The sequence below is a fragment of the Hemicordylus capensis genome, chromosome 6 (genome assembly GCF_027244095.1).
Source record: "Hemicordylus capensis ecotype Gifberg chromosome 6, rHemCap1.1.pri, whole genome shotgun sequence".
Taxonomy (NCBI): domain Eukaryota; kingdom Metazoa; phylum Chordata; class Lepidosauria; order Squamata; family Cordylidae; genus Hemicordylus; species Hemicordylus capensis.
In genome coordinates, this window is record NC_069662.1 from 3,346,002 (window position 1) to 3,373,590 (window position 27,589).

The following is a 27,589-nucleotide window of genomic DNA, read 5'->3' on the forward strand; positions in this document are numbered from 1 at the left end:
ATCCTTTTTAAAAAAACAAAACGAGAGTTGAAGTAATGGACTCCAACCCCATAAATTTCAGCCCTTGTTTATATGAACAAGGCTTATTATTTCTGTTGTTCACCATCTAGAGTCTTTGGAGGAGGCGGTATATAAGAAGTTTCAAAATAAATATGAAATCCATTTGAATGTGCTGATTTCAAATGCAGATCATTTGGATTTGCCATGGAATCAAAATAATGCATTTGGTCACTTGGTTTCAAAATGAATTAAATACGTCTGCTAAAGATGCTGTTTTGTGTAGTAGCTAAATTCCAGGATTTCCAGTGTAGGAATATATGGATTGAATTGATTGTATTTCTGACCTGCCTTGCTGTGGCTTATGAATTTGAGGCAGAGCGGAAATCTGTTGGGAATAAAACAAACTCATTCTCCTTCTTTGGAGTGACTTTTTCTCTCTCTCTCCCCTTTTCCCCAGCGTTGTATGTACCATTGACTGGAGGAGGGGGTCAAATAGAACCCGGAGAAAAACGCAGCCACCAGCGACTGGGTGGGGGCACCCGTCGCTCAGATCCGGGGGTGGTGGAGGGGGGGTACCAAGACGCACCCAGTGCGGCAGGAGTGGTAAGTTTTTGGCTTTGGGGGTGAGGAGAGGTTAGCAAAAGGGAATGTGAACTGAAGGGAGGGGGAGAGATTACTTATTTGTTGGCTTTTTCTTTTCTGGATATTTCTCTTCCATTCTACTGTTATAAATATATAGATGCCCCGAAGTAGTTTAGAAAACTTACAGAATGCAAAACAAAAGCATCATGACAAGATAAAAAGCTTCCATATCTAAGAGCAGCACCATTAATTGGCTTATTTTTAAGTACATGAATGTTCCAGGGATTACAGTAACGTGGCCATCCTGAGGCTCTCTAGCTGTTACTGGACTACAAATCCCACCATCACCACCCACCGTAAATTGTGGCTTGGGAGGATGAGAGCTGTAGTCTAACTGTTGGAGGCGTTGCCCACCCGTGCACTAAAGAACACCTTTGGGAGGCTGCAGGTGGGATGGGTGGGGAATTGCAAGAGGCTGGTCAGAGGAGAGAGGAGGAGGCCTGAGGCTCAGGGTGGGCGGGGTTAAGAGGGGGAGGAGCACAGGGCTGGCCTGAGGACAGGAGGCGGGGCCAGGCGTCAGGGGAGGTGGGCTTGGGAAGGGGAAAGAGGGGCCAGCGGTTGGTGGGGTGGAGAACACAAAGTGGCCACAAGCAAGGAGATGGAGAAAAGTGGGAGGCATCACCCCCACCTGCCTCATTTCTAAACGCCGTTCCCTCTCCACTCCAGACTGGATGCATCGCACGGTGGAACAGATAGGGGGCCGTGCTGGACGGGATCCCTTTTCTCTCGGCAACGTGGGCTGGAGCTCGTGCCATCCCCGCCCATGGCTCCCGGGCGGCAGGTGAGTCTTTGGCCAGGCAGCCGAGTGCATAGGTGGAGGCCGGCCTCTCTCTCTCTCTCTCTCTCTCTCTCCCTCCCCCCCCCACCCAAATGGCTCACACTGCTGCTTCGAAGCACTCCTGGTGAGAGGGAGCCCCAGTAAACCATGCGGGACCTGCTGCTTGCTGTCATGTCATTAAACCAGTAGGAGTATTGTAGGAGTAAACCAGTAGTAGCAGCAGTAGTAAACCAGTAGACAGCAAGAGGAGGGAGGTTCAGGCTTGATAGCGGAAAGGAAGGACCCTCAGCCTGCAAGCACTTTCAGCTTCCCCAGGCAGGCCTCGCCTAGTAAACCACGAGGAGCAGCAGCAGTAGTAAACCACGAGGAGCAGCAGCAGTAGTAAACCACGAGGAGCAGCAGCAGCAGTAAACCACGAGGAGCAGCAGCAGCAGTAGTAAACCACGAGGAGGAGGAGGAGCAGCAGTAGTAAACCAGCAGCAGCAGTAGTAAACCACCACCAGCAGCAGCAGCAGTAGTAAACCAGTAGTAAGTTCCTGGTGTGCACATACAAGCATGCACGACTTCTTCATGCTCAGGAAAAAGTGATCCCTTTAATGGCAAGGGCTGTGACGATCAGGTGAGGGGTGAGAAATCGGCAAACCTTAAAGCTCAACTCATTGTCTCCGTCACACTCTACTTTTCCTATGTAAATAATATCCCCCCCCCCGCCCCAATTTAATCAGTCATCAAAAGGATTTTTGCTCCACCTTTGGAACAAAAGTAAACCGCCTCCCTCACTGCTAGGTAAATATATTTTGCAAAGCAAACGCCCACAAGGAGCTTTGCACAAGACCCCTGGAAAGTGTATTTTTGTGGAGGAACTGGGTAATAGAGCAACACATGTTGTTAGCGGGGAAGTCAGCAAATTAGAACTGGCTTATAATGAGTTTAGATTTAGGCCTGCACACATCTGTGAGCTAGGAGAGGAGCTCTGTGCACCTGTTGACCTAAAAAGACTTGCTGTTAGAAGGCCTGGGAAACTCTGCCCCGGGTAAGATGACGACAACAACAAATATTTATATACCGCTTTTCAACAACAGTTCCCAAAGCGGCCTACATAGAGAAATAATAAACAAACAAGACCTTATATGTGAACTCCCACCACTAGTCCTCCTCAGTCTCAGCAAAGTTCTGCAAAACCTTGCCCCAGCACTGCTCTAGGGTGCGTTGACATAACAACTGAACACGTGCAGAGTGTAGTTCCCTCACCACAGAGTAACCACAGCTGGTGTGCATGAGGGCAGCAGCGATGGCTTAGAGGTCGGCAGGGGGCCTGGCCTGGCCAATTTCCCTCTAAAGCAGGGGTGGGCTGCCTGAGTCCCTCCAGCTGCTGTTGGACTACAGCTCCCATCACCCCCCGCCACAGCTTCGGGGGGTGATGGGAGTTGTAGTCCAACAGCAGCTGGAGGGCCTCAGCTTGCCCACCCCTGCTTCAGAAGCAGACCCCTCACCTTACCCTGTGGTTTGATTTCTCCCCCCGCCCCCAGGTGCTCTGCCAGCGTCGGTCAGCCTCCGATGCCTCCACACCTGCCGCCCAACCATGGGTCTAACATGGGGCAACACAGCAAGGGTTATTTCCCCCCAGGGTGAGTGTTTCTCCTGTCACTCGGGGCATCGGACGCCCCGTGAGTGGATGCTGCATGGTGCATGTGCGGGTGGGGGCGCAAAGTGGCACACCCCGTGACGGGCCCCATAGCACAGCCCCTCCCTCCGGACCCCTGTTCTGAAGGCTGGCTGTGGGGAGAGGTGGAAGCCTGGACTCTGAGCTGCGCAAGCCGGCCGGGAGGGGGCCATCCTTCCCAGCAGAACGCCAAATGCTGTAGCTGTGCCCCTGCTGGTGCCTGGGTCACTTTCAGTCTGGGCCTCCGCTTTTTCCTTTTTTCTCATCCAAGTTCAGGAGAGCTCTGCTGGGTCAGACCCAAAGGGCCCGTTGAGTCCCCGCTGGATGCCTCGGAGAAGCCCACAAGAAGGGCTTGAAGGCACCCCAGAAGCTGCTGGCCAGCAGCCCACTGGCCCTGAGCGTAGTAGGGGGAACAGAGGACGCTGCCTTATACTGAGTCTGACCCTTGGTCCATCTAACTCAGCATTGCCTACACTAACTGGCAGCGGCTCTCCAAGCCTTACCTGGAGATGCTGCCAGGGATGGAACCTGGGACCTTCTGCCTGCAAAGCAGCAGCTCTACAGCCCCATCCCCTAAGGGGAATCTCTCACAGCACTCATGTGGAGTCTCCCATCCAAATGCAAACCAGGGCAGACCCTGCTTAGCAAAGGGGATCCTCATCCTCACTTCCACAGGACCAGCTCTCCTCCCCATCAAGAGTCTGGGCTTCCACGCCTTCCTGTTGCCTCCCCCTCCGTCCTCCCCCCGCGGCTCCTTCCGCTCTGCTAGGTCCCTCTTCCTTCTCGGGTCTCCTGACTGTCCCAGCCCCTTTTGCCGCCGCCGCCGCCGCTGCATCATCATCTCGTCCCCGTTGCTGGCCCTATGCCCCCTTGTCACTCTGGTTTCCCCCCACCCACCCAGGAACCTGGCCCCCCGCCCGCTGCATGGGAAACTGGAGGCCATCCATGGCTGCGTCCAGGCCCTGCTCCGTGATCAGGGGCAGCCTCAGCTCTGGGAGCAGCTGGGGGAGATCTACGAGTCGGAGCAGGACTGGGACGAAGCGCTGCGCTGCTTCCAGAACGCCGCCCGGTATCTGCGCGACTACGAAAACTACAACAAGATCCACGCCCGGATTGGACACGTGCAGCAGGTGGGGAGGGGCTGGAGGGGAGAGGCGGGCTTTGATTGGGGTGGGGGGTGGGGGAGGAGGAGGGTTTGTGGGGGGGGGGGCTTCGCTGCTGCCAACCCTCGGTTAATCACAACCTTCCTTGCGCACCCCACCCCTTTTCCAGGCTCAGCTGTGGAATTTCCATTCGGGGTCGTCTCATCACCGGCCAAAATCTTTGCCCCCCCTGCAGCACTTCTGGAATCTCTTGCACCTTGAGGTGCGTTGGGGGGCGGCGAGGAAGGCCTGCGGGGGGAGGATGGCGGCGGGGGCTCGCGGGCGGCAGGAGCGTCCGTCTCCCCCTCGCCTGGCTCGGGGCTTCGTGCTTTGGGTCCCTTTCTGCTCCTTCCCACCACCTCGGATGCTTTTTCTGCTTCCCTTTTGCGCTGGAGGCGGCCACGAAAGACGTGCTTTTTCTGCTCCCTTAAACAGAACACTTGATCCGGCTGCTTTGATTCCGTCTCTTAGCGTTCCCGGCCTGATCCTTCCGTAGCCGTTGTATCTTCCGGCCTCTCTACAGTAGAAGCCTCCTGGTCTTCTTCTTTTTCAAAATTGATTGATTTGATTTGATTTGATTTGATTTGATTTGTATACCGCCCTTCCAAAATGGCTCAGGGATGCCCAAAGGGAGGAGCGAGATCCTTACGCCTTCCTGTCTCCTTTTCTTCCCGGGCCTCCAGAAGAGGAACTTCTCGGCCAAACGCAACCCCCAGCTGAAGAGACCTGGCCCGCCGATGGAGCCCCCCATGGTCCAGCCCATCCCCCCAGTGCAGCACCCGCCCCACCCGGGCCACGGCGAAGAGATGCCCGCCCCCATGAAGAGACGGAGGAGCACCAGTCCCGACCAGGTATTGGGGGGCGCGGCTAGGAACTGGGGCACTCAACGTGGGCTTTTAGAGATACGCAGGTACTCCGTTTTGGAGACTGCTTCCTCTTCTAGGCCTTCTTGCTTGCGCTCTCCCGCCGGCCGAAACTTTGCCCGGGATCTTGGGTGGCGCTCCAGCTGGCTCCTTCTCCGCTGTGATGCCCCTGAGGTGGGGGGGGGGGGGTGCTAGCCCTGCTTCTCTGAGAAGTGCTTGCTTGTGGCTTCGCTCCACGGTGCGAGGGTTCAAATGTTGCTGTAAAGCACCGGGAGAGAAAAGGTTTGGTTGTGACTTGACAACAGCACAAAGGTGGCACAGCGAACGGTTGTCGGTTTGCTCCGTTCTGTTGTGAGGCAGGTGGGAATCTATCCTGTCCCCCTGGGAAATACCTGTCCCATTTTGTTTGGGCTCTCTCTTTCACCATAAAAGGATAGCAAGACCATCGCTCCGTGGTTATGAGCTGCCCAGAGAACAATTTGTTATGGGGCAGCTCAGAAATAAAGCTTATTTATTATTTATGGGGATGAAGATGATCAGTGGCGGAGCATGTGCTTTGCAGGCTGAGAGTCTCAGGATCAGTCCCTGGCAGCGTCTCCAGGTACAGCTGGGGAAAGACCCCTGTGCCTAGAACTCCGGGGAGCTGCTGCCAGTCAGTGTAGACAGCACAGAGTTCCGTGATGCAAGGCTCTGACTTGGCAGAAGGCACCTTCCTATGTTTCCATAGAGTCCCTGAGAAGGTTTATTGGGGGTGGGGGGTGGAATGGCAGTAGGTCAGTGGCAGAGCCTCTGCTGTGCGTGCAGAAGGTCCCAGCTTCCATCCCTGGCGGCCTCTCCAGGTAGGGCTGGGGTCCAGTGGTCCCTCTAATTTTCCCCATCTCTGTGCGGAATGAGTTTTGTTCTGGGCGGCAGTATCAAGGCACTGTGTGCGCACATGTGCATTCAGAGTGGGGCCTTCCTGATTCAGCCTGAGCGGGAGCTAAAATGAACTGAGTGGACATCAGAAAATTTGTGAGTGTGCGCACATCTTAGAGGGAACAGTGCTGGAGAGGGCCTGCCTGAGTCTCAGGAGAGCCGCTGCCAGTCAGTGTAGGCAGTACTGAGCTGGATGGACCAAGGGTCAGACTCAGGCATAAGGCAGCTTCCTCTGTAGCCTGTGCTTGGGGGTGGGGCATAGGGACAGATGTGGGCAGGGAGCAGCTTCAGACAGTCTGACCATCTCGTTCTCTCTCTTTCTCTTTCTCCCCTCCTCCCCCCTGAATGTTTGCCCTGGAGCAGAATGGTAACGGGGTGAGCCAGCATCTTCCTGGGCCTGGTGTCCCCGGAAACCCCCACTACCAGCTGCCTAAACCAGGGCTCTGGAACCCCCTTCATGGAGATTCGTGGGGCCAGGAACGCAAGATCGTGACTGCCCCAGAGAGACAAGTAAGGCTGTTGCCCCCACCCCTGCCATGTTCACCCTGTGTCGTCATGTCTTGTGGGGTCCTCTTTGTTCCCCACCACACTGGTCAAAAATGTGGCCACCCCTCATTGCGGGCGGGTGTGATGCAGCCAATTATCTTGGACAACCCACACTCCCTCGTCCCAGTTGAGAGGCCATACTTGAGAAGAGAAATGCATTTTGTTTATTCTTAAATTTATTTTTACATGTTTATCCCGCTCTTCCTCCAGAGAGCCCAGAGTGGTGTACGTGGTTGTGTGTGTTCTCACAACAAACCTGCACTGTAGGATAGGCTGAGGGAGAAGGGCCCAGAGTCACCCAGTGAGTTTCATGGATGAATGGGGATTTGGTCTCTCTGATCCTAGTCCGACACTCTTAACTATTCCTAGCTCTTCAGTTCCCCTTGGTATTCATGGGTATATTGACATTCTATGCTTCTGGCACGACATAGAATCAATTCTTATTTTTAAAAAATCACAACGTTTCTCACTCTCACGAATGGTGTTAACCATTTGGAGCCCTGCACAGCCTCAGCCCGAGATACCGTAAGGACCACCTGCACTGTGTGAACCTTCCCGGACTTTAAAACCAGTCTTGTAAGCTCTGTTCTTGGGTCGGCCACCGTCTCGGATTAAGTTGGCTGAAAGAAGCCAAGAGCAGGGCCTTCTTTGTGTTGGTGCTGTACCTCCGGAATGCCTGTGGACGCGCACCGGGCCCCTTTCCTAGCAAGCTTTGAAAGGGTGGTAAAAACCTTCCACTTGCCACAAGCTTTTTGCAGAGGGGCTTCAACTGGCGTTCTGCTGGTTTAACTCTCTAGCTGCTCTTAGGATGCTTCTAACAGGGTTTGGGTTGCTATTTTAATTTTCTTTTGTTGTATTGTGGTTTTTCCACTTGTGTTTGAACTGCACTTTTTTGTCAGCCACATTGGGAGGCCATATAGCCTGAAAGGTGGGTTAGGAAACTTTTCAGTGGATCAGTGGGCAGTGAGTCTGCAGCCTCCTGCTTGCGGCACGTGGACTGGCTCACTTACTCGAGCGAGCTTTGGCCGTTTGCTGAATGCGCACGTTTCCGGCAGTGCACTTGTGGTAGTTGTCGGATCTGGGAGGAACTGGATTGCGGGTGGATAAATTCCATGCAGCCAATGTAGCAAGGGACTTCTGCATTTTTCCAGAAAAGTCGGTGCCCTCAAAGTATCCAAGTGGTTGCAAATGGTAGGAAAGGGTTGTGTAGACTTGTGCTGATATTCTCCACCTGCAGTTGTGTCTTCCCTGAATTTCTCCTCCTCCCTTTTCCCGCACCAGGAGCAGAGGAGCTCGGTGGCTCATCCCTTCCCGTACCCGTCTCCCGCCTACGGCTCCCACCTGCCCCCGCACCGCCTGCCAGCCGTGGCGCCCAGCCCCCGCACACCGCCAGCACACCGCCCCCCCCTCGAGAGCCATGGCTGCCTGTCCCGGCCCAACGGAAGTGACCTTAGAGACAGCCGTGTGCCCCGGGCGCGCCCAGACTCCACCGCCACACCAGCAACTGTTGCCTGCGTGCCTTACGCCCCGCGTCCCACCCCGGGAGGGCTCCCCGCCACCAGCAAGACCACCTCGCGGGGGCAGCCGAATCCTGACAGCCTTGTGAGTGGGGATGCGGGCGATGGGGTGGGGGCCAGGATTGGCCCTTGCGGGGAAGCGGGCTGGGCCGCGAGGTGCCGTTGGCCGGACTGGCTGCTACTATTATTTATATATTTATATATTTATTACATTTTCTCTCCCGCTCTTCCTCCAAGGAGCCCAGAGCGGTGTACTTAAGTTTCTCCTCACAACAACCCTGTGAAGTAGGTTGGGCTGAGAGAGAAGTGACTGGCCCAGAGTCATCCAGCGAGTTTCATGGCTGAATGGGGATTTGAACTCGGGTCTCCCCACTCCTAGTCCAGCACTCTAACCACTACACCGTGCTGACTCATTAGCTTCCCAACAGTTGCTCCAAGGGGATTGTCAAGGTGTTGAAAGATCCCCCTGGCCTATGATGGGTTGGATGAGCAGGAGTGGGAATGGGAGCACTGGGGGCAGGAGGAGGCCCGTTGCCAGCTGCCTTCTGATTGGCTGTTTTCTCTCTCCATCCCTACAGGGTACTGATCATTACCAAACCCCGGCATTGGAACCATCCAGTTCTGCCCAGGAGAGCAGTGGGCGCAAACCCCCGCCGCCCCCACGCCCAGCCCCCTGCCTTGCCCCCCGCAACCTGCCCTGCTCCCGCATGCCGCCACCCCCAACCATCACCAGGGGGGTGCCACCAGCAGCGGCACCACCCCCCGCTGCCCCACAGTGCCCTCCCCCAACGCCCCCTCCCCCACCGCCTCCCCCTCCCCCACCACCTCCGTTGCCCTGGCTGAAGAGCCCAGCATTCAGCAGCAAAGCAGAAGGGAAATCCAGTGGGGACCCCCTCGACGATCTTTTGTTTGGGTGTGGGGAACCCCGTAGGGGGGAGCCCCCACCACTGGGAGCCTGTGACTCGGGGCACAGCTTCCAGGATGCCACCAGCAGCAGTCAGAAAGGGGCCTTCACTCAGCCCAGGGAAGGGGAGGTGGAAGAGGCCAGCCCCCAACATTCAGCCAGCCCCAAGCCCCCCGAGCCGGTCCCCGACTTGTGGATGCCAGAAAGCAGCCGGGAGGAGAAGGCATCTGGGGGCACCAGGGCCCTGAGCCCAAGCCCCACAATTACCTCAGGAACCTTCAGGTCCCCAGAGAGTCCCCCTCAGCTGCCAACCCTGACCCCACCTCCGCCCCCACCCCCCCAGCCGCCGCGAGCCTCCTACCCAAAGAACCCAGACCCGGTCGTGGTGCCTGCTGCCACGGAGGCCACCCCTGCCGGTCTCTTTGGCTACACCAGTCCCACCCTAGAGGATCAATTTGAGGAGCCCCCCGAATTGATTCTGGCCGACGGCCTCGCAAACATCATGAAGATGTTGGACGAATCGATCCGACGTGGAGAGGAAGAGCGAGAGGAGACCTTCCCCCCGCCGCCCCCTCCTGCCCCACTCCTTCCGAGCCCTCCGCCTCTGGCGAGGCCAAAGCCGCCAGCCCCGTCTACCGCCTCCTTCGACTACCCTAAGCCCCTTGGACAGGATCCACCAGAGCCGCCCTGCCTTTACCGGTTCGGCAAGCGAGACGGGGAAGAGCGGCCCCCAGCGGCGGCGGGAGGCAAGTTTACCCACCACGGCCCTCCGTCAATGCTGAAGTCTTTGGCCAACATATTGGAGGGGCAGAAACACTCCTATCGGCCCAAACCGCTTACCCCCTCAGGTGCTAAGCTTCCTCCTCCAGCCGGCGCCAGCCAGAGTGCTGCGCCCCATTTCTCTACCTCAAGCCAAGCCTGGGCTGGAGGAGCGGGGACTGTAGAGGAGCGGGCGGCCACCCCTCCGCCCCCACCCGCCCCCCGGCCAATCAAGACTGAGTCGGAGGCCCTAGAGGAGATTACCCGTGCATGCGAGACTCTGGTGGAGCGTGCAGGGCGCGAGAAGAGCCCCCCGCCTCCCCCAGCTTCCCCGCCCCCGGCTTCCCCTCCCCCGCCGCCTCCGCCTCCCACCCCCCTTTCAGCTCCCACCCTGCCGCCGCCGCCAGCCCCGCACCCCAAGGATGAGTCTCGGAAGCGGGATCGGGAACACCGGCGGCATCGCCGATCCAAGGACGGGTCGCGGAGGCACCGAGACGGCAAAGCTCACAAGGAGAAGAACCGGCAGATCCTGGGCAGCCTGGACGTGCAGAGCTCGGAGAGCCAGGCCCGGGAGAACGGAGCGAAGCCCCCGCCTCCCCCGCCACCGCCTGTGGCCCCCCAGCCCGAGCGGCGGCCTCCCGGCAAGAAGGAGGAAGGGCCCGTCAGCACCTGCTCCACCGTCATGTGCTCGGCCGACCTCCTCAAGTTGCGCTCCTTCACCGAAGGGCCCCCCAAGGAGCTGAAGATTCGGCTCATCAAGGTGGAGAGTGGAGATAAGGAGACCTTCATCGCCTCGGAGGTGGAGGAGCGGCGCATCCCCTTGAGCGAGCTCACCATTAACCATTCGGCGGCCGAAGTGGTGCGAGCCAGCAAGTGAGTACTGCCCCCTCCCCGAAAGGGCCAGATTTGCCTGCCGCCTCTGCCACACATCCCTCCCTGCTCTCATGGCATCCTCCTCCCTCTTCTCCGTTCCCCGTTCTGTCCCATTCATCAGAAAATATGTGTGTATTTTTAAATGTTATTTTAAAAAAATACAAGTGCTTAAGAAAACAGGTGGCAAGTCCCATATTAGAAGAGGCCTTCTCTCTTCACTCTCATACAGGAGGGAATGCCTCTCCCAAGACAGCCCCTGCAGCTACACACATTTGCATCATCATGCCCTGCCAGCATCTGACCAGTGCCATCCTGGAAGAGGCATTCCCTCTTCATCCACACACAGGAGGGAAAGCTTAAATGGTACTCTGTGTGTGTGAGAGAGAGAGGTAAATTTATTGTTGATTAAACAGAAATATAATGGGCAAGACATTTCCCCTTCCTCCGTCTTCAGCTGCTCTGATATTATAGGAAAAGATAACACACGATAAATATGGATTTCCTATAACATCAGAGCAGCTGAAGATCACGGAAGCCGAACTGTCTTGCCTATTATATTCCTGTTAATCAACAATAAACTTATATACTATTTTTTTTAATTAATGACATCCTTCTGAGATCCAGGTATTGCTTGTATGGAGTTCAGTTTGCGGTTTTAAAAATCGTGTGTGTGAGCGCGATCTAAAACCAGCTTCTTTTCAAAACTATTGTTTTAATCATATCCAAATTTTAGGCAAAAGGCTTTTTAAAAAATCATCTCTCAACACGAGAACAGGTTGTGTTTCAGGACAGATAATAGATAGCGAGCCAGACAATGTTGTCTTGCCAGAAATCTTGCAACACAGACGGTACAAAAGGCCAGCAGATATAGTGACGAGATGCAAAACAGTCGGCAGTGGGAGCCCAACATGGGCTGAGGTTGTAGCTCAGTGGAAGAGCATCCTCTCTGAACACCGAACATTCCAGGTTCAATCCCTGGCAGCGTCTCTAGGTAGGGCTGGGAGAGACTCCTGCCTTAAACCCTGGAGAGCTGCTGCTGCCAGTCAGTGTTGGCGATACTGAGCTAGATGGTCCAAGGCTCTGACTCAGTAGATGGCAGCTTCTAATGTTTCTATGTAATGCATAATATAGGTCTTATAAAATACCCAACTTAGACTGCAATCCTTTGTCCAGTTTCTTGGGAGTAAGCCCCATGGAAATGATGGAATTTTCTTCCTGTTAAACCTGTATAGGATGGGCTCGCGAAGTTTTAAAGCGGCTCTGAGGCCAAATGCACTTTTCTGGTCTGTTTCAGGTTTCCCTGATTATTTTGCTCTCTGGCCATTTATGCACACAGTCTTAACAGCTAGACTTGGTGTGGTGTCTATACTAAAAATTCTGCAGCAGAGTGAAGTTGAATTCGATGTCCTGGATAGATGAGCCAGATTTCTCTTTCTTTGTACAGCTTCTTGTCTTTTTATTATTTATTCTGGTTTTTCTGTGCCTGGGAATGGGATGGCTCTCCACATAAGAACAGCCTTGCCAGATCAGGCCCAGGGAAGCCCATCTAGTCCAGCATCCTGTTTCACACAGTGGCCCACCAGATGCCTCTGGGAAGCCCACAGGCAAGAGATGAAGGCATGCCCTCTCTCTTGCTGTCGCTCCCCTGCAATTGGTATTTCGAGGCATCTTGCCTCTGAGCCTGGAGGTGACCTATAGCCCTCAGACTAGTAGCCGTTGGTAGACCTGTTCCCTCTAAGGCGTGTGTGTTTGTGTGTGTGTGCTCCCTCAAACGATTCTTGATGTCTGCTCAGTTAATTTTAGAGCCCGCTCAGGTTTAATCAAGAAGCTCCCACTCTGAATGCACATGGTATGCACACACTGCCTTGATACTGCCGCCCAAAACAAAACTCATTCTGTGCACACAGACGAAAAAAATTAGAGAGAACCCTGGGCCTGTCCTCCATGAATTTGTCTAAGCCCCTTTTAAAGCCGTCCAAGCTGGTGGCTATCACGGCATCCCATGGCAGAGAATTCCATAGATTATGCGCTGTGTGAAAAAGTACTTAGGAACATAGGGAGTTGCCTTATACTGAGTCAGACCCTTGGTCCATCTAGCTCAGTATTGTCTGTGTAGACTGGCAGCAGTTTCTCCAAGGTTACAGGCAGGAGTCTCTCTCAGCCCGATCTGGAGATGCTGCTAGGGAGGGGACTGGGAACCTTCTGCATGCAAGCAGGCAGGTACTCTTCCCAGAGCAGCCCCATCCCAGCCAGTGGCTAGAGTTCTGGACTGGGACCGGGGAGACCTGAGTTCAAATCCCCATTCAGCCATGAAACTAGCTGGGTGACTCTGGGCCAGTCACTTCTCTCTCAGCCTAACCTACTTCACAGGGTTGTTGTGAAAGAGAAACTCAAGTATGTAGTACACCGCTCTGGGCTCCTTGGAGGAAGAGCGGGATATAAATGTAATAATAATAATAATAATAATTCCTTGAGGGGTCTATCTTGCAGTGCTCACACATGTCGTCTCCCATTCAAATGCAAACCAGGGCAGATGCTGCTTAGCAAAGGGAACCATTCGTGCTCGCTACCACAAGACTAGCTCTCCTTTATCAGTCCAGAATTTCCTGGTGACCCACTTCCTCCAGAGAGTGGGGATTTTGTGCAGCCTCCGCACTCCCCTCTGGCTTCGAAGATCTCGCCTGTCATTGCCGACGGCAACCTTATGGACTAGCTGCTTGCTTTCAAAAGAGAAAAGCAGAGTTGGGGCGTTTAGATGGCTGCATTCTATGCCGGCCGGCCCATTTCAGGGACAGCCGGCACATCCAAAGTCATCACCCTGCTTGCTGTTTGTCTTGCCACAGTGACCTGTGTCAGCCTCCTAGATTACAGGAGTGGCCTATTTTTCTGTTTTCAGAAGCCAAGGTCTCTCTGGTGCTGTGGGTGGGTGGGGGGCGCCCGTTGTGTTGCCTGCTGGGAGTGGCTTTCCCCCCTTGCTGGTTTATTCCAGAGCCTGGGAAGGATGTGTCCCTTCTCCAGCGCAGAGATCCCGCAGTCTGCATTAGCTAGAAGAGTCCGGGACGGGGCACATGCCCCAGGTGCGGAGAAGATTAGGAACATGGGAAGCTGCCTTCTGCTGAGTCTGACCCTTGGTCCCGCTAGCTCAGGATGGCCGGGCCCTGACTGGCAGTGGCTCTCCAAGGCTCCAAGCAGGAGTCTCTCCCAGCCCTGCCTGCAGATAGACCTGGCGCCTCCCGCCGGCGAAGGCCAGGTGCTCTGCCACTGAGGGCCGGCGTTCGGGGAGTCTCTCACAGCGCTCACAGGTGCCGCCTCCCACCCAGATGCGGACCAGGGCAGACCTTGCTTGGCCAAGGGGTGCTCACTCCCACAAGACCGGCTCTCCTCCCTGGGCCAGCCTTGCTCTCTTCTGGGAGTGGAGGCAGCGACAGTGGGGAGCTGGCTGCCGTGAAGCTCGGGCACCAGGCCCTGGGGGGCCTCCCCGAGCCCGCTGTGGGCTGAGGCACAAACCGCGCCGGTTGCCTCTCGGCCTGGGTGGGGCCCACGCTCCCTTCCAGGTTTGGGATCAGGTGCCCGGCTCTCGGGAGCAGGGCCGGCCTCAGCCCCCCTCCCATTCCCCCCCCTTTTTGCTCTGGAAGCCGCCCCCTTCCACCGCTTAGCCAGGGGAGGGGGTTGGCCTGGCCCTGCGTGGCTTGTGGGGAGGAGCGTGGGGGAGGCTGAAGGGAGCCAGCTGGGCGGCACTGCGAGAGAGACAGGAGGAGGACGCCGCCGAGGGCTGATAACAGAGGCGTTTGCTGAACGGAGGAGTACATTTTGTTTTGGACGCGCGTCCCTGAGCGTTTTGTCCCCATTCCCGGCGCGCTTGCTTTCCAAACATGCTCCCCACACCCTGCTCGAGCCGTTCTGTTTGTCTTTGGCAACGTCTGGGCAGAGTGGAGAGCAAGCAGGGGCCGGCCCAGATACGGGACGCAGAGGCCGGGTGCCCTTGGCTGGAGAGTGCAGGGGAGGGTCGGTGGGGCAGCATCCGGCAGCCCCACCTGGTCGCCGTGAACCGGGGCGCAGAGGCCGAGGGGGCCCCCTGGAGCACCTTGTCCTGCTTGCCCCCTGGGGCTGGGTGGGAAACTGCGACCTGTAACGGGGTGGGCACAGCAGGGGTTAAGAGTTTAGAGAAATCCAGGGAGCAGGGAGAGGAGACTCCGCAGCTGTGAGCTGAAATAGTTCAGCGGCACCTCCATCTTCAAAGTCGGTCTCTCTGTGTGTGCCAAATACTGGAGATAAAATAACAAAGGAGGGACCTTGCTCTCACACTCTCTTTGTGGGCTTCCTGAAGGCTTCTGGCTGTCCCCTGTTGAAAACAGGATGCTGGGACTTGATGGGAATCCGTTCTGATTCAGTGGGGCTGTTCGGTCCTCTGCTGCCTGGCAGGTGCCCTCTTTTCCTTCTGTGGCCGAAATGCTGATATTGGCTCAGATCCTCCAGCCTCAATAGCTTTGGGAGGCCAGTGAGTTGGAAATGATTCACCGGTTGGAGGTGATTGCTTTAGGAAGCTGCTGTATACTGAGTCAGGCCATTGATCCATCCAACTCAGTATTATCTGTACTGACTGGGAGCATTTCTCCAAGGTTTCGGGCAGGAGTCTCACCCACCCTGTTCTAGATGGGGCTTCACTCCCCCTTAAAAGACAAGGTTGGCAGTCTGGGGTGCTCATCGATCCAGCGCTGTCACTAGAGGCTCGAGTGGCTTCTGTGGCTCGGAGCGCCTTTTATCAGCTTTGGCCGATACGCCAACTGCGACCTCACCTGGACAGAGAGAGCTCGGCCCCAGTGACTCACCCTCCGCTAACCTCTCGCTTAGATTACTGCAGTGCATTGTACGTGGGGCTGCCTTTGAAAACGGTCCGGAACCTGCAGCTGGTACAAAATAGGGCTGCAAGATGATTATTTGGGACGGGATGTTTTGAGCATATCACGCCAGTGGTTCGTCAGCTGTACTGGCTCCCAGGCCGTTTCCAGGCCCAATTCAAAGTGCTGGGTTTAACCTATAAAGCCCCAAATGGCTTGGGACCGGTTTACCTGAGAGAGCGCCTTGCCCCATATGTCCCAGTCTGGACCTCAAGATCTTCTTTGGAGGCCCTCCTCTGAGTGCCCCTGGCAAAAGAGTTGAGGCGGGTGGCTACCAGGGAGAGGGCCTTTTCGGTGGTTGCACCCCGTTTATGGAATAGCCTCCCCACCCAGTGAGGTTCGCCTGGCTTCATCAGGTTGCTCTTTTAGATGCCAGGTGAAGATCTTTTTGTTCACTTAGGCTTTTTAAATTTTTTTATTTTCAAATTTGATTTTTAACTGATTTTAAAAGTTTTAAAATTGCTTTGTATGGCTTTTTGTATTTCCTTTCTCTCCTCCTGCCCCGCCCCCACTCTTTGGTCTGTTATGATTTAAAGTGTCTTGTGTTTTTATTTCATGTTTTAGTGCTGTGTTGTGAGCCACCCAGAGAACAATTTGTTATGGGGTGGCTAACAAATAAACTTTATTATAATTATTTCTTATTAGCTGGAGAAGCCATGGACCTTCTGCATGCAAGCAGGCCGGTGCTCTTCCACTGAGCAAAGGCCCCATGCAGTCTCCCATCCAACTGCAAACCAAAATGGCCCCTGCTTAGCAAAGGGGACAAGTCATGCTTGCTCCCACAGGACCAGCTCTCCCCTTTGCATGTGCTCAGGGGGCCTCTTGACCCCAGACGCACAGAAGGAACTGGCTTCCACTCAGGCATGGTTTCTGAAGCCGATTCTGGCATGTGTGAGGCTGCAAAACAACATAAAATGACACACATGGAGGACGCAGAGGGCCATGCCCTTGGGAGGCAGTCATACCCTGGGCTTGCAGGGATGACGGTATTCTTCTTTATTTAATAAGAATGGCATCTTATTTCTGCACTATTTATTTTTCTGTGTTGACTGCTTTGAGAACTTTGGTTGATGAGCGGTATTTAAATATCCGTAGTGGTGGTAGTAGTAGCAGCAGCAGCAGCGGCGTTCTCTTGGCCAGTCTCCCCATTGCTAACGGGTCTCATTTTCTGCTCTCTGTGTCTGTCTGTCTTCGCCATCTCCTCCCACAGGCACGCCAAGGTGAAAGGCAAATTCAAGGAATCTTACCTGTCTCCCTCCCACTCCGTCAAGCCTCAGATCAACGTGGACGAGAAGCTCCCGCGGGACAAACTCAACCCTCCCACCCCGAGCATATACGTGAGTGCCGGCTTCATGGGGTGGGTGATGGGCAAAGGGGAAAGTGCTTGAGCCGGGGGCGGGGGCAGGCGAGGGGGGGGGCGAGGGAGATGCACGCCCTGCACAAGCAGCGGGTTCTGCCCCCTGGGACTCCTCAGGATGGCGCATTCAAACGTGAGAATGCAGAAAGGGTCTGAGCAAGCTTGTGGCCGCCCCATGGCAGACAGGAACTGGATGAAACCCTGTGGAGCTGAGGAGGGCCCCTTGGCCTCAGACTCTGGGTGGCTGGGATGCCCAGCCCCTCCTGGACGGAATGGGGAGCAGGGAAGTTCATACCAGGGGTACACAGAAGGAGCCAACCCTCTCTGTCTCTGCCCCGCCTTCCTCTTCAGTCGCTGAACAGATCCGCCCATCCCAACTTCATCCCCAACCTTCTTCTCTGCCATCTTCTGCTTTCGTTTCTCTTTGTGTCATGTGTCTCTCCCCCCACACCCAGTTTCTTACCTCTGATCAAATAATAACTTTGCCTACAATGGTTAGACAGCCTTTCTTTTATATACAGTAATTGTTGTTCCTTTCTAATCCAGCAAAGGCTCATTTTTCTTTAAAATGTTGTTTCCTCGGCTACTTCCTGACAAGTGTCCTCTGGGATTTCGGGATTTCTTGTTAAGGTACTTCTTCCCCTCTGACGTGTCCCACAAAGAGGACTAGCATCTTCAAATTCACAGGATAAGGCTCACATTTGAATCTGTTCACAGAGCTCTTTCTGATTATTTTCTGATTTCTGATTTCACAGAACTCTCTGCCTGCCTTTTCTGCATCCCATTGCTTTGCAAGGCAGAGGCGGCATCCCAGGGTTTCTGTCCAGGCGGGGAATATCATAGCTGCTCCACCTTTAATCGGAGCGAGGATGACAGCAATCCTCTGTGCTTGGGGAAACGGTTTGCCCTGGCCTCTCTTGTTCCCTGCCAGAGATGCACCCCACCGCTCTGGTTCAGCAGTTCTGTTACTTCTTGTTCCTAGATAGAGGGGAAATCTGGCTTCTTTTCAGTCTCTCATTGTAGCTTGCCTGGTCTTCCTCTTTGTCTCTCTGCTAGTGCTGAAGGCAATCATGCATATTTGAGAGGTGCCTTCTCACATCATAAACCAGAGTCCATTTTAAGCCCAATATAGGGGTCAGGCTGTAATGGCAGAGGCCCTGTTTTGCACGCAGCGGGTCCTAGGTTCCCTCCCTGGCAGCATCTTCAGGGAGAGGGCTGGGAGAGACTCCTGCCTGAAACCTTGGAGAAGCCGCTGCCAGTCAGTGTAGACAGTACTGAGCTGCATGGACCAATGGTCTGACTCAGTACAGTGAGGGAAATAAGTATTTGATCCCCTGCTGATTTTGTCCGTTTGCCCTCTGACACAGAAATGACCAGGCTATAATTGGAATGGTAGGATTATTGTAGCTGTGAGAGACAGAACAACAACAAACAAACCCTCAAAAGCCCAGTGCCCAAAAGTCAGCGATGGATTTGCATTGTAGTGAGGGAAATAAGTATTCGATCCCCTATCAACCAGCAAGATTTCTGGCTCCCAGGTGTCTTTTCACTATATGCAGGTCACGAGCTGAGATGAGGAACACCCTCTGTAAGGGAGTGCTCCTAATCCCAGCTTGTTACAGTACCTGTATAAAAGACACCTGTCCATAGAAGCAAGCAATCACTCAGCTTCCAAACTCACCACCATGCCCAAGACCAAAGAGCTGTCGAAGGAAGTCAGGGACAAGGTTTTAGACCTGCACAAGGCTGGACTGGATTACAAGACTATCGCCAAGCAGCTTGGTGAGAAGGTGACTACAGTTGGCACGATAACTCGCAAATGGAAGAAACACAAAATAACTGTCAATCTCCCTCGGTCTGGGGCTCCATGCAAGATCTCACCTCGTGGAGTTGCAATGATCATGAGAACGGTGACAAAGCAGCCCAGAACTACACGGGGGGAACTTGTCAATGATCTCAGGGCAGCTGGAACCATAGTCACCAAGAAAACAATTGGTAACACACTACGCCGTGAAGGACTGAAATCTTGCAGTGCCCGCAAGGTCCCCCTGCTCAAGGCAGCACATGTACAGGCCCGTCTGCAGTTTGCCAATGCACATCTGAATGATCCAGAGGAGAACTGGGCGAAAGTGTTGTGGTCAGATGAGACCAAAATCGAGCTCTTTGGCATCAGCTCAGCTCGCCGTGTGTGGAGGAGGAGGAATGCTGCCTATGAGCCCAAGAACACCATCCCCACCGTCAAACATGGAGGTGGACACATGATGCTTTGGGGGTGTTTTTCTGCTAAGGGGACAGGACACCTTCACCGCATCGAAGGGACGATGGACGGGACCATGTACCGTCAGATCTTGGGTGAGCACCTCCTTCCCTCAGCCAGGGCATTGAGAATGGGTCGCGGATGGGTATTCCAGCATGACAATGACCCAAAACACACAGCCAAGGCAACAAAGGAGTGGCTCAAGAAGAAGCACATGAAGGTCCTGGAGTGGCCCAGCCAGTCTCCAGACCTTAATCCCATAGAAAATCTGTGGAGGGAGCTGAAGGTTCGGGTTGCCAAACATCAGCCTCGAAACCTTTCTGACTTGGAGAGGATCTGCAAAGAGGAGTGGGACAACATCCCTCCTGGGTTGTGTGCAAACCTGGTGGCCAACTACAAGAAACGTCTGGCCTCTGTGATTGCCAACAAGGGTTTTGCCACCAAGTACTAAGACATCTTTTGTGAAGGGATCGAATACTTTTTGCCCTCACTACAATGCAAATCCATCGCTGACTTTTGGGCACTGGGCTTTTGAGGGTTGGTTTGTTGTTATTCTGTCTCTCACAGCTACAATAAACCTACCATTCCAATTATAGCCTGGTCATTTCTGTGTCAGAGGTCAAACGGACAAAATCGGCCGGGGATCAAATACTTATTTCCCTCACTGTATATGGCAGCTTCCTATGTCCGTCTGCTTTCCACTCCTGGCTGTGATCTTCCTGGAAATGTCCTGCTTAGCTTCCCAGATTTGTACTCGCAACTCACTGCTCTGTAAGAGCCCTTCATCAGCCACTTTGGGCTGTACTTCATTGCTGGGGGGATAGTCCTTATCCTTCAGCTGAAGTCATTTCTTTATAGGTTTTAGCAAAACACTCTTTTTAAAAATCCCTTTTAAATTGCTTTTAAAGATATAGTTTTCCTTTCAAAAACATAGTTTTTTCTTTTTAAACCACAAAAACGCCTTGCATTGGTCCTGCAAGAATGTTTTTTTCTTCTCTGACTCTGCTCTTCTTCTCGGACTCACTGCCCACTTTTGAACAGTTTTAACCCTCCCTAGCTACAGGTTGGCCAGATCCTGCTAACCAAGCAATGGCCAACATCCTGACTGGCGCTGTTCTCAGGCAAGGAGCAAAGTAGCGTTAGCACAAGAAAACTACATAACCGTACAAAGGCATGGGGACTCTCAAAAGGGTGCAACTGTGCTGTTTTGCAAAAGGTCCCCCATAAAACACGTGTGGCATGCCACAGATGGTGCACCTGTTGCTTATGCTAGCTTAGCGCCAGTTTGGAGCACAGACGCCAGTCTTGGCACAGGTGGCCAGCAACAGCTTTGTGCCCTGGTGGCTGCAGCCCAGCCACATCTGGGGGCCCAGGTTTGAGAACCTCCGGGCTTCGCATATCAGCCAGTATGTTGCCAGATGTTTCTCTCTCCTTCCAATCTTTGGGATGTTCCTTTTTTCCTCTCAGGAGCCCACATGGGTATCCTGTTCCTCCATCACCCCGAATGCAAGCTGACCTGTTCTGCCCATTTTTAATGTTCTTTTCAAAGTGCTTAATCCAAGATAGGACGTTGTCAAACTGGAAAAGAACAACCAAGATGATCAGGAGCCTGGAGCACGTTCCTTACAAAGCAAGGCTACAGCATCTGGCGCTTTCTAACTTGGAAAAAAGGCTACTAAGGGGAGACAATGTAGAGGTCCATAAAACTGTGCATGGTGCGGAGAGAGAGAATTTTTCTCTCCCTCTCTTATAACACTAGAACCAGGGGTTGTCCCATGAAACTCATGGCCAGGAAATCTAGGACTGACAAAAGGAAGGACTTTCCCCACAAAATGCCTAATTAACCTCTGGAATTCTCTGCCACAGGATGTGGTGACAGCCACTAGCCTGGATGACTTTAAAAGAGGCATAGACAAATTCATGGAGGACAGGTCTATCCACGGCCACTAGTCTGGTGGCTATAGGCCACCTACAGCCTCAAGAGGCAAGATGCCTCTGAATCCCAGTTGCAGGGGAGCAGCAGCAGGAGAGAGGGCATGCCCTCATCTCTTACCTGTGGGCTTCTCAGAGGCATCTGGTGGGCCACAGTGGGAAACAGGATGCTAGACTAGATGGGCTTCCTTGGGCCTGATCCAGCAGGGCTGTGCTTCTGTTCTTCTGTCTCTGTCCCCAGCCAAGAACGCCATTACTGCAGTGTGAGAATTCTGCTGCTTCTCAGAAATAAAAAGGAAAGAGCCTGAAACACTGTCATGGGCCCACGTATCAGTTAAGAACATCAGAAGGAGCCCCATGGGATCAGAGCAAAGCAGATCCTCCTGATCTAGCCTCCTGTTCCCCACAGTGGACAACCAGACGTCATTGGGAGTCCCTCTCCCACTGTTGCTCCTCTGCAGTGGGTATTCAGGGGTACACTGCCTCTGAACATGGAGGTTCTACAGAGCCATCTTGACTTACAACCCATGACAGACCTGAAATTTGATGAATTTGTCTAATTCCCTTGTAGACACATCTAAGACAGAGGTCATCACAGCTTCTTTTGGCAGTGAGTTCCCGAGTTAAGCACTTTCTTAAGTACTTAAGTGGTTTAAGTACTTTCTTTCAGCTGCCCGAATCCTATAGCATATCAGTTTCATTGCATGACCCCCAATTCCGGTTTTAGGGGAGAGACAGAAAGATGTCTCTTTGTGCATAGTTTTATAAGCCCCAGTCAACTCCTCCCCCTCCCCCTGAAATAAAATTCCCCAAAGGCTGTAACTTTTCTTCATAGGGAAGCTGTTCCAGCCCCCTGATCATTGGGTGGTCCTTATTTTTGCCTCTTTCACAGCTCTGCATTATTGATCTTTTATGAGACAGAGTCTGTCTGGATTCCTCTTCTCCCTCCTCTGAATCCTGATATCTGCAAATAATTGATCATTTTTCTGTGCTCCTTTTAGGACTCACAGTTCCTAAATTGTCTGCATCACTAAAGGTCTTAGAAGTACTTTCCCCCCAAATTGCTGGTGGGGTGTAGCTGTCTAGGCGTGTCGGGCCATCACAGGAGACATTTGCTGTGATGCACCAGCATGAGGCAGAACAGTGTCTCTTTCCTTGCCTTCCAGTAGCTGTTTATATTGCCTCTTCTGCTTGAGGAGGTCCTGCGTTGTAGGCGTGGTAGTTGCTGGTGAGTGCTTTTTTGGCAGGAATGCAGTCACTTCCAAACTGTGGTTTAGAGAGTGGTGCAGGTGCTCTTTGGGGCGAGCGTTGGTTTTGTGGGTTAGGCCTCGTCCCGACACTAGATTTCTGTGATCCTCTAAGGTTGAGTTCGAGGGTTTTGCTGTAGTCCGGGAGAGCCAAATGTGCCGGGAGAGTTCTGAGTTCAGTAGTTCGGTTGTTGCTTTGTCTAGGCGAGTGGTCCATCTAGCGCGGCCAGCTCTTCCCCTTGATCGAATGTGGGGTGGGTATAAGTCCTCAGTGTGGGGCTGCTGGGCGAAGGACTTTCGTTGTAAAGAGACTGGAAAGTGGTCACTGTCAAGTTGGGGGATCGCCTCAAACTGATCAGCCAAAGGGGGCAGGCTTCCAGGGACGGTTAGGCAACCAATGGCGCTCATCCCGGACCCGGTCCAGAAGATGAATTCGAATGAGCCATTCAGGATAGAGAGATTGAGCCTGGTAGCCCTGTGGGCCAGGCAGAGTCCTGTGTAATCTGACTCCCTGTCCTTCGAGTGGCGGGTGAAAGGGAGTCTTGCCTGCTTCAGGACTGGGCGGACAGTGCTGTGTTGTGCCGATCAGGTGTCCTTGCCGGGGCCCAGCCTGGCGTTGAGGTCGCCTCCCAGCACTCGGTGCGCATTATGGAGGAGAGAGGGTCGGGTAGGTAGTTTTCCAGTTCAGACCATAGATTTCGGACGTGGGATTTCCGACGCGGTGGCGGGGAGGTAAATGTGGATTTGTAGTAGGGAGCTGTGTCTGAAGTGGATTGTCACTGCCATCGCATAACGCTTGGAAGGAGGGAGTCTGGTTCGTGGTGGTGGGAACTGGCTCCCCCAGTCCGCCTTTGGGTCTGCCTCCTCCTGCACCGGCTTCTACTCCTCATGAGTGTGAGCGGAATCCTTTAAGTGTGAGATCCACTGCCGACCAGGTTTCCTGGACCATCCTGATGCTGTGTGGGGAGATGCAGTCCGTGAAGGAGATGTCTCTGCAGCTGGTACGCCAGGACAGGAGGGGAACCTTCTGCTGGCCTCTTGGAGGTCAGGCTGCAGTGTGGGGGTCTGGAGCCAGAGTGGGAGTTCTCCCTGGGGAATCTCAGCCACACTCCATGGGGTGCACTGGGCAGCTGCCGCTCTGGTAAAAGTGGGTGATGCTCGTGCGTGTTCTTGCGCTCTTGACGCGGACGCGGCCCATTCCCTCTCTGAGCATGCAGACTCCACAGACAGAGGAAGCCAGCAGCTCCCGCAACTCGGGCAAGCCGAATGGGGATTGGAATGCAGTGATGCCGTCGAAGCAGGGGTCGTTGGCGAACAGCCTTCCACGTCCCGTGGCATGCAAGGCGATATTCCTTGGGGTTGTGTCTGGAGGCTGTTGCTGCTGGGGCGGTGGATGCGGTGTGCGTGTCCCTTCCTCTGGGATGGCGTCGTCTCTCTGCGAGGCCGTAGATGGCTGCGTCTTCGGCGGACCCCCTTGAGTGGAGAGTGTTGGCTGCAGCTCTGGGAGTTGTGCAGGTGACGCGGGGGCCTCGTCTTTTGGAGCTGCTGTGTCTGCATCGAGTGCAGGGCAGTGCAACCTCGGTTGTTTTTGCGCTGCAACTCCCATAATCCCCAGCCACAATGGCCAATAGACAGGGATTATGGGAGCTGTAGGCCAACCTCTGCAGGGGGGCCAAAGGTGAGCAGCCCGGATCTAGTGGCTGGGGGAGTGGTGGTGGGGGCACTTACCCAATTCCTAGATCCCCGGGGCTTTCAGAGGGCGGTGGGGTCTCTTGGGGTGTAGCAGGGGGAGTGGGCGCCCCTTCCTTGAGGTTGCTGCAGTTGGGTGGTTTTTCTGGGGTTTTTCATCGTTGGAGGGAGGCTTCTATAGAGGGGTTGCAGAGTGGGGTGGGCGAGCTCAGGGAGCAACCCGCCCATCGTGTTGGGAGAGGGCACAGGGGAGGGCGCTTCAGTCTTGTCCATTTTGCTGTCGCTGTCTGAACCTGAGGCAGACTTGGGGAAATGGCCTGAACTGCAGTCTGAGGACTTGGGCGGCTCTGGACAAAAGCCTCAACGGTTTTGAGTGGTTCTGGGGTGGCCTGAAAGGGGTGAACGTCCACGCCGCTGTCACTGAGCTCAGGTTCTGGGTGGGAGAGGAGGGCTCATGGTGGCTGTGCTTCCTTTCGAACAGCCGCGAGAGTTGCATCCTCAGTTCAGCAAAATCTGAGTCTACGGACTTTGGGATTCCACACTCTTCAGGCTGCAGAGGGTTAATCTGCTGGAGCTTAAAGAGGATGCGGATCAGGATGGGATGTTTATCGGCTGTCATGAAGGCCTTATCAGCGAGGTCAGCTTCAGTAGGAGGAATGTTGTTTTTTGCCCTCCCTGGGAGCAGAGGCCGAACTCCGCAGTCTCTGAAGCCTCTGATGGCTCCGATGTTGAAGCTTTGGAGGAGATCAGCCCCCCGTTTGCACGGGTTTGAGGGAGGCTTGAAAGGAGGAGGGGAAGGCACACCGGGCTTCTGGGCGGCTGGGAAGGAAGTGGGCGGATTCCAAGCCCGCGTGCCTGGGCTGGCGGTCAAAGAGCCGGCTCAGGGGAGCTGTTGTTGCCTTGGGCTATTGGAAGTGCCCGTGAGGAGTGGACAGGGCAGTTCACTTCAGGGGGCTCTGCTGGTGTCTTGTGTGGGGATTTGGCGTTTATGCCCGTGGTACGAACCAGTCAAGGGGCATGCCTGGGTTTGTCCACTTTTGCTGCCATGTTGTCTAAATGCACTAGAATCTGAATTGTTGTTTCTGCTGCTAGTAGGCATGTGCTGCTCAGGTGTTCAGTGAGAAGATGGTGGGGGAGGCTGGAGGCTGGGAGTTTTGGGTCCCTGGCAGTGTTCTCTGTAGGAGAGGTTCTCGGATGTTGTTGACTACAGCTCCCATAATTCCCAGCCAAAGGCCATTGCAGCTGGGGATTCTGGGAGTTTTAGTCAACAACATCTGGGAATCCCTCTTACAGGGAACACTGGTGGTCGCTGTGGTGGTCACTGTTGGGGCTATTCTTGGTTCTTTTCTTGCCTTTGTTCGTCATGGTTTGTCTGGCAGTTTCGGCCCAGAAGGTAAGAGGCTGCTTTAAGGGCAGGAGCTCATGATTGGAGCAGCTAGCTTGTCGCCATCTTGGATCCTTCTCCATGGAAAGCCAAGGATAGCAAACAATTTCTTCTTCCTTTCACTTCCCCTCCACTCAGTCCATCCTGTATTCATTGCTCTGTTTTCCGGTTGCCATGTTTTGCTTTAACTTCCTTGAGTTTCTTTTCTGGTTCCATTTGGAACCTGGTACCATCCCCTTCCCCTTTCCTGGTTGTACCGTTGCTTTAACGGCCTTCTGACTGCTCCTAGTTTAGCTTAAGCACCCAGAAGATGGGCCCCCCTGCTTCCCAAAGAGAGGCCTCTGAGCTCCAGGAAACCAGAGCAAAACGGAAGCCCTGAATGACCAGCTGGCATGACTGGTTGAGTGCCTTGCATTCTCTAGTTTCTCGGACTGGAAGCGTCTCCTCCAGGAAGACCCCGTTTCTCTGGGGGTCCCTTCCGCAATCTTCCTCCAGCCTCCTCCATGCTGTTTTGTGGTGAATGTTTCCTTCCTGCAATGGGCCCAGGGCTTACCTCTGTGTCTTCACTCTAGGAAGATGGCCCTCTGTCCTAAGGGTGCTTTGACCGAGATGCCCCCCTCTCCCTCTTTTTAAGTAGGACAGTCTCACGGTTTGCCTGTGGGTCTGGCTTTTGGGGAAGAACAGGCCTCTCTTCCTCTCCATGCACATCTCAGATATGCTGGCTAGTTTGGTGGCTCAGAGTGAGAAGTGACTTCCGGCAGCTCCTTGTTCAGTTCCTTTGGGATCGCTGACTGCTGCTTCCGACATGGAATTGCAACAGACTCTTTAATCCGGAGGCTTCCTGTGGCTGCACTTCCAGAGTCCAGGCAAAACTGCTTGCTGCTTTCATCTTTGCAGAACTGGGCTTTTGGCCTCAATCTCTCCTCTTCTGGCCTTGCCGCTTGGTCTGTTTGGAACGCTGCAGTGAAGCAGGAGGGAAAGCCAAGGTCTTCTCCACACCCTGCCTGAGCCTGTATACGCTTTGCTTGTACTTACCTCAAGTGGCTAAGTACCCCGTCCTTCTCAAGAGAGGATAGAGCTATCTTCTGGAGCAGTGTTTCTCAACCACCGGTCCCTGGACCGCTGCCGGTCCCCGAAGGCTTGAGTGCCGGTCCCTGACTGGGAGTCAACCCCCCCCCCAACTGAAATCAAGGCACTCACTTCCTCAATTTTGCACATGGCACGGAAGAGGAAGAGTATCACGGAGGCATGGGACCCTTCTTGTGCCTTGCCTCCACTTGCTGCTGAGATCTTCCTACAGCTATCTTATTCCCTATCTTTACAGCTTCAAACTCTATGCGATGCGGGGGCATGGAGGAAAAAGTATGGCAGTGGGCGCCACTTGAAGGGCTGCTGGTTCTTGCATGCTCATTGTTTGCAGCCAAAGGTTGGTTGATTGAAACCCAGCTGCCTGTTGTGGTCGAGGCGCCTTGAGAGGGAACGCTGTTTCCCTCTTGCATCAGTGGGGCTTGCTTGTATGTTGTTTTCATTGGCCCCATGTAGCTTTTGAATTTTTCTAATGGCCCAACATCCCCTCTCCATTGAGTAATCACAAGCACCTCCACTGCAGACATACTGGAGACAAATTTGTTCACCCAGGCTTTTAGATTCAGGGGTTCTCAACCTTGGGTACCCAGACGTTGGTGGACTTCTACTCCCATAATCCCCAGCCATAATGGCCAAATGCCTTTGTTGTTGGGGGTTATGGGAGTTTAACTGAGGGACCCAAGGTTAAGAACCCCTAATATTCCATGTTTGCAAAAGATTCCAAATTAAATTATTTCAATGCTTATATTATTTTCATTCTAAACTGCCCAGAGATGCAAGTTTTGGGCAGTATAGAAGTCTGATAGATAGATAGACAGACAGACTTGAAACCCCTTTACTAACTGCTGGTCTGGGAAACTGCGCATGAAGAATGTAGCGGTCCTTGAAACTCTGCACGAAGAATTTAGCGGTCCTTGACTCCAAAAAGTTTGAGAAACACTGTGTCTGGAGGATATTGAAGACCGCATTGGCCAGCGCATGGACCCGTGGTGGGATCCAAGTGTGGTTGAAACTGGGGGTGTTGTTGAAAGAATTGGAGAACCCTAAGTAGGTAGGCTGGGCAGACTGGGCCCAGTGGTCTGGACGGGGAGATTCTGGCCTCACGAGGCCGGTTCGTCTCAGTCATGGTTTGTAAGT

General features: G+C 54.0%; 1 protein-coding gene across 12 annotated transcripts in view; it reads left to right on the top strand.

Moving 5' to 3' along the window:
* The window catches only part of KDM6B (lysine demethylase 6B), a 100,014-nt gene that overhangs the window by 50,214 nt on the left and 22,211 nt on the right, over nucleotides 1-27,589 (top strand). For 8 of the 12 annotated variants that reach the window (XM_053260423.1, XM_053260412.1, XM_053260417.1 and 5 more), the window contains 10 exons: nucleotides 458-603; nucleotides 1,309-1,423; nucleotides 2,950-3,048; nucleotides 3,985-4,213; nucleotides 4,356-4,448; nucleotides 4,909-5,076; nucleotides 6,367-6,513; nucleotides 7,831-8,151; nucleotides 8,645-10,602; nucleotides 16,711-16,837. In XM_053260423.1, coding sequence (XP_053116398.1) covers nucleotides 1,314-1,423; nucleotides 2,950-3,048; nucleotides 3,985-4,213; nucleotides 4,356-4,448; nucleotides 4,909-5,076; nucleotides 6,367-6,513; nucleotides 7,831-8,151; nucleotides 8,645-10,602; nucleotides 16,711-16,837 — 3,252 coding nt within the window. In that variant the 5' untranslated portion in view covers nucleotides 458-603; nucleotides 1,309-1,313. Of the gene's footprint in view, nucleotides 1-457; nucleotides 604-1,058; nucleotides 1,095-1,308; nucleotides 1,424-2,949; nucleotides 3,049-3,984; nucleotides 4,214-4,355; nucleotides 4,449-4,908; nucleotides 5,077-6,366; nucleotides 6,514-7,830; nucleotides 8,152-8,644; nucleotides 10,603-16,710; nucleotides 16,838-27,589 lie in introns of those variants that run through there. The other 4 variants (XM_053260420.1, XM_053260424.1, XM_053260422.1 and 1 more) reach the window with 4 other exon arrangements.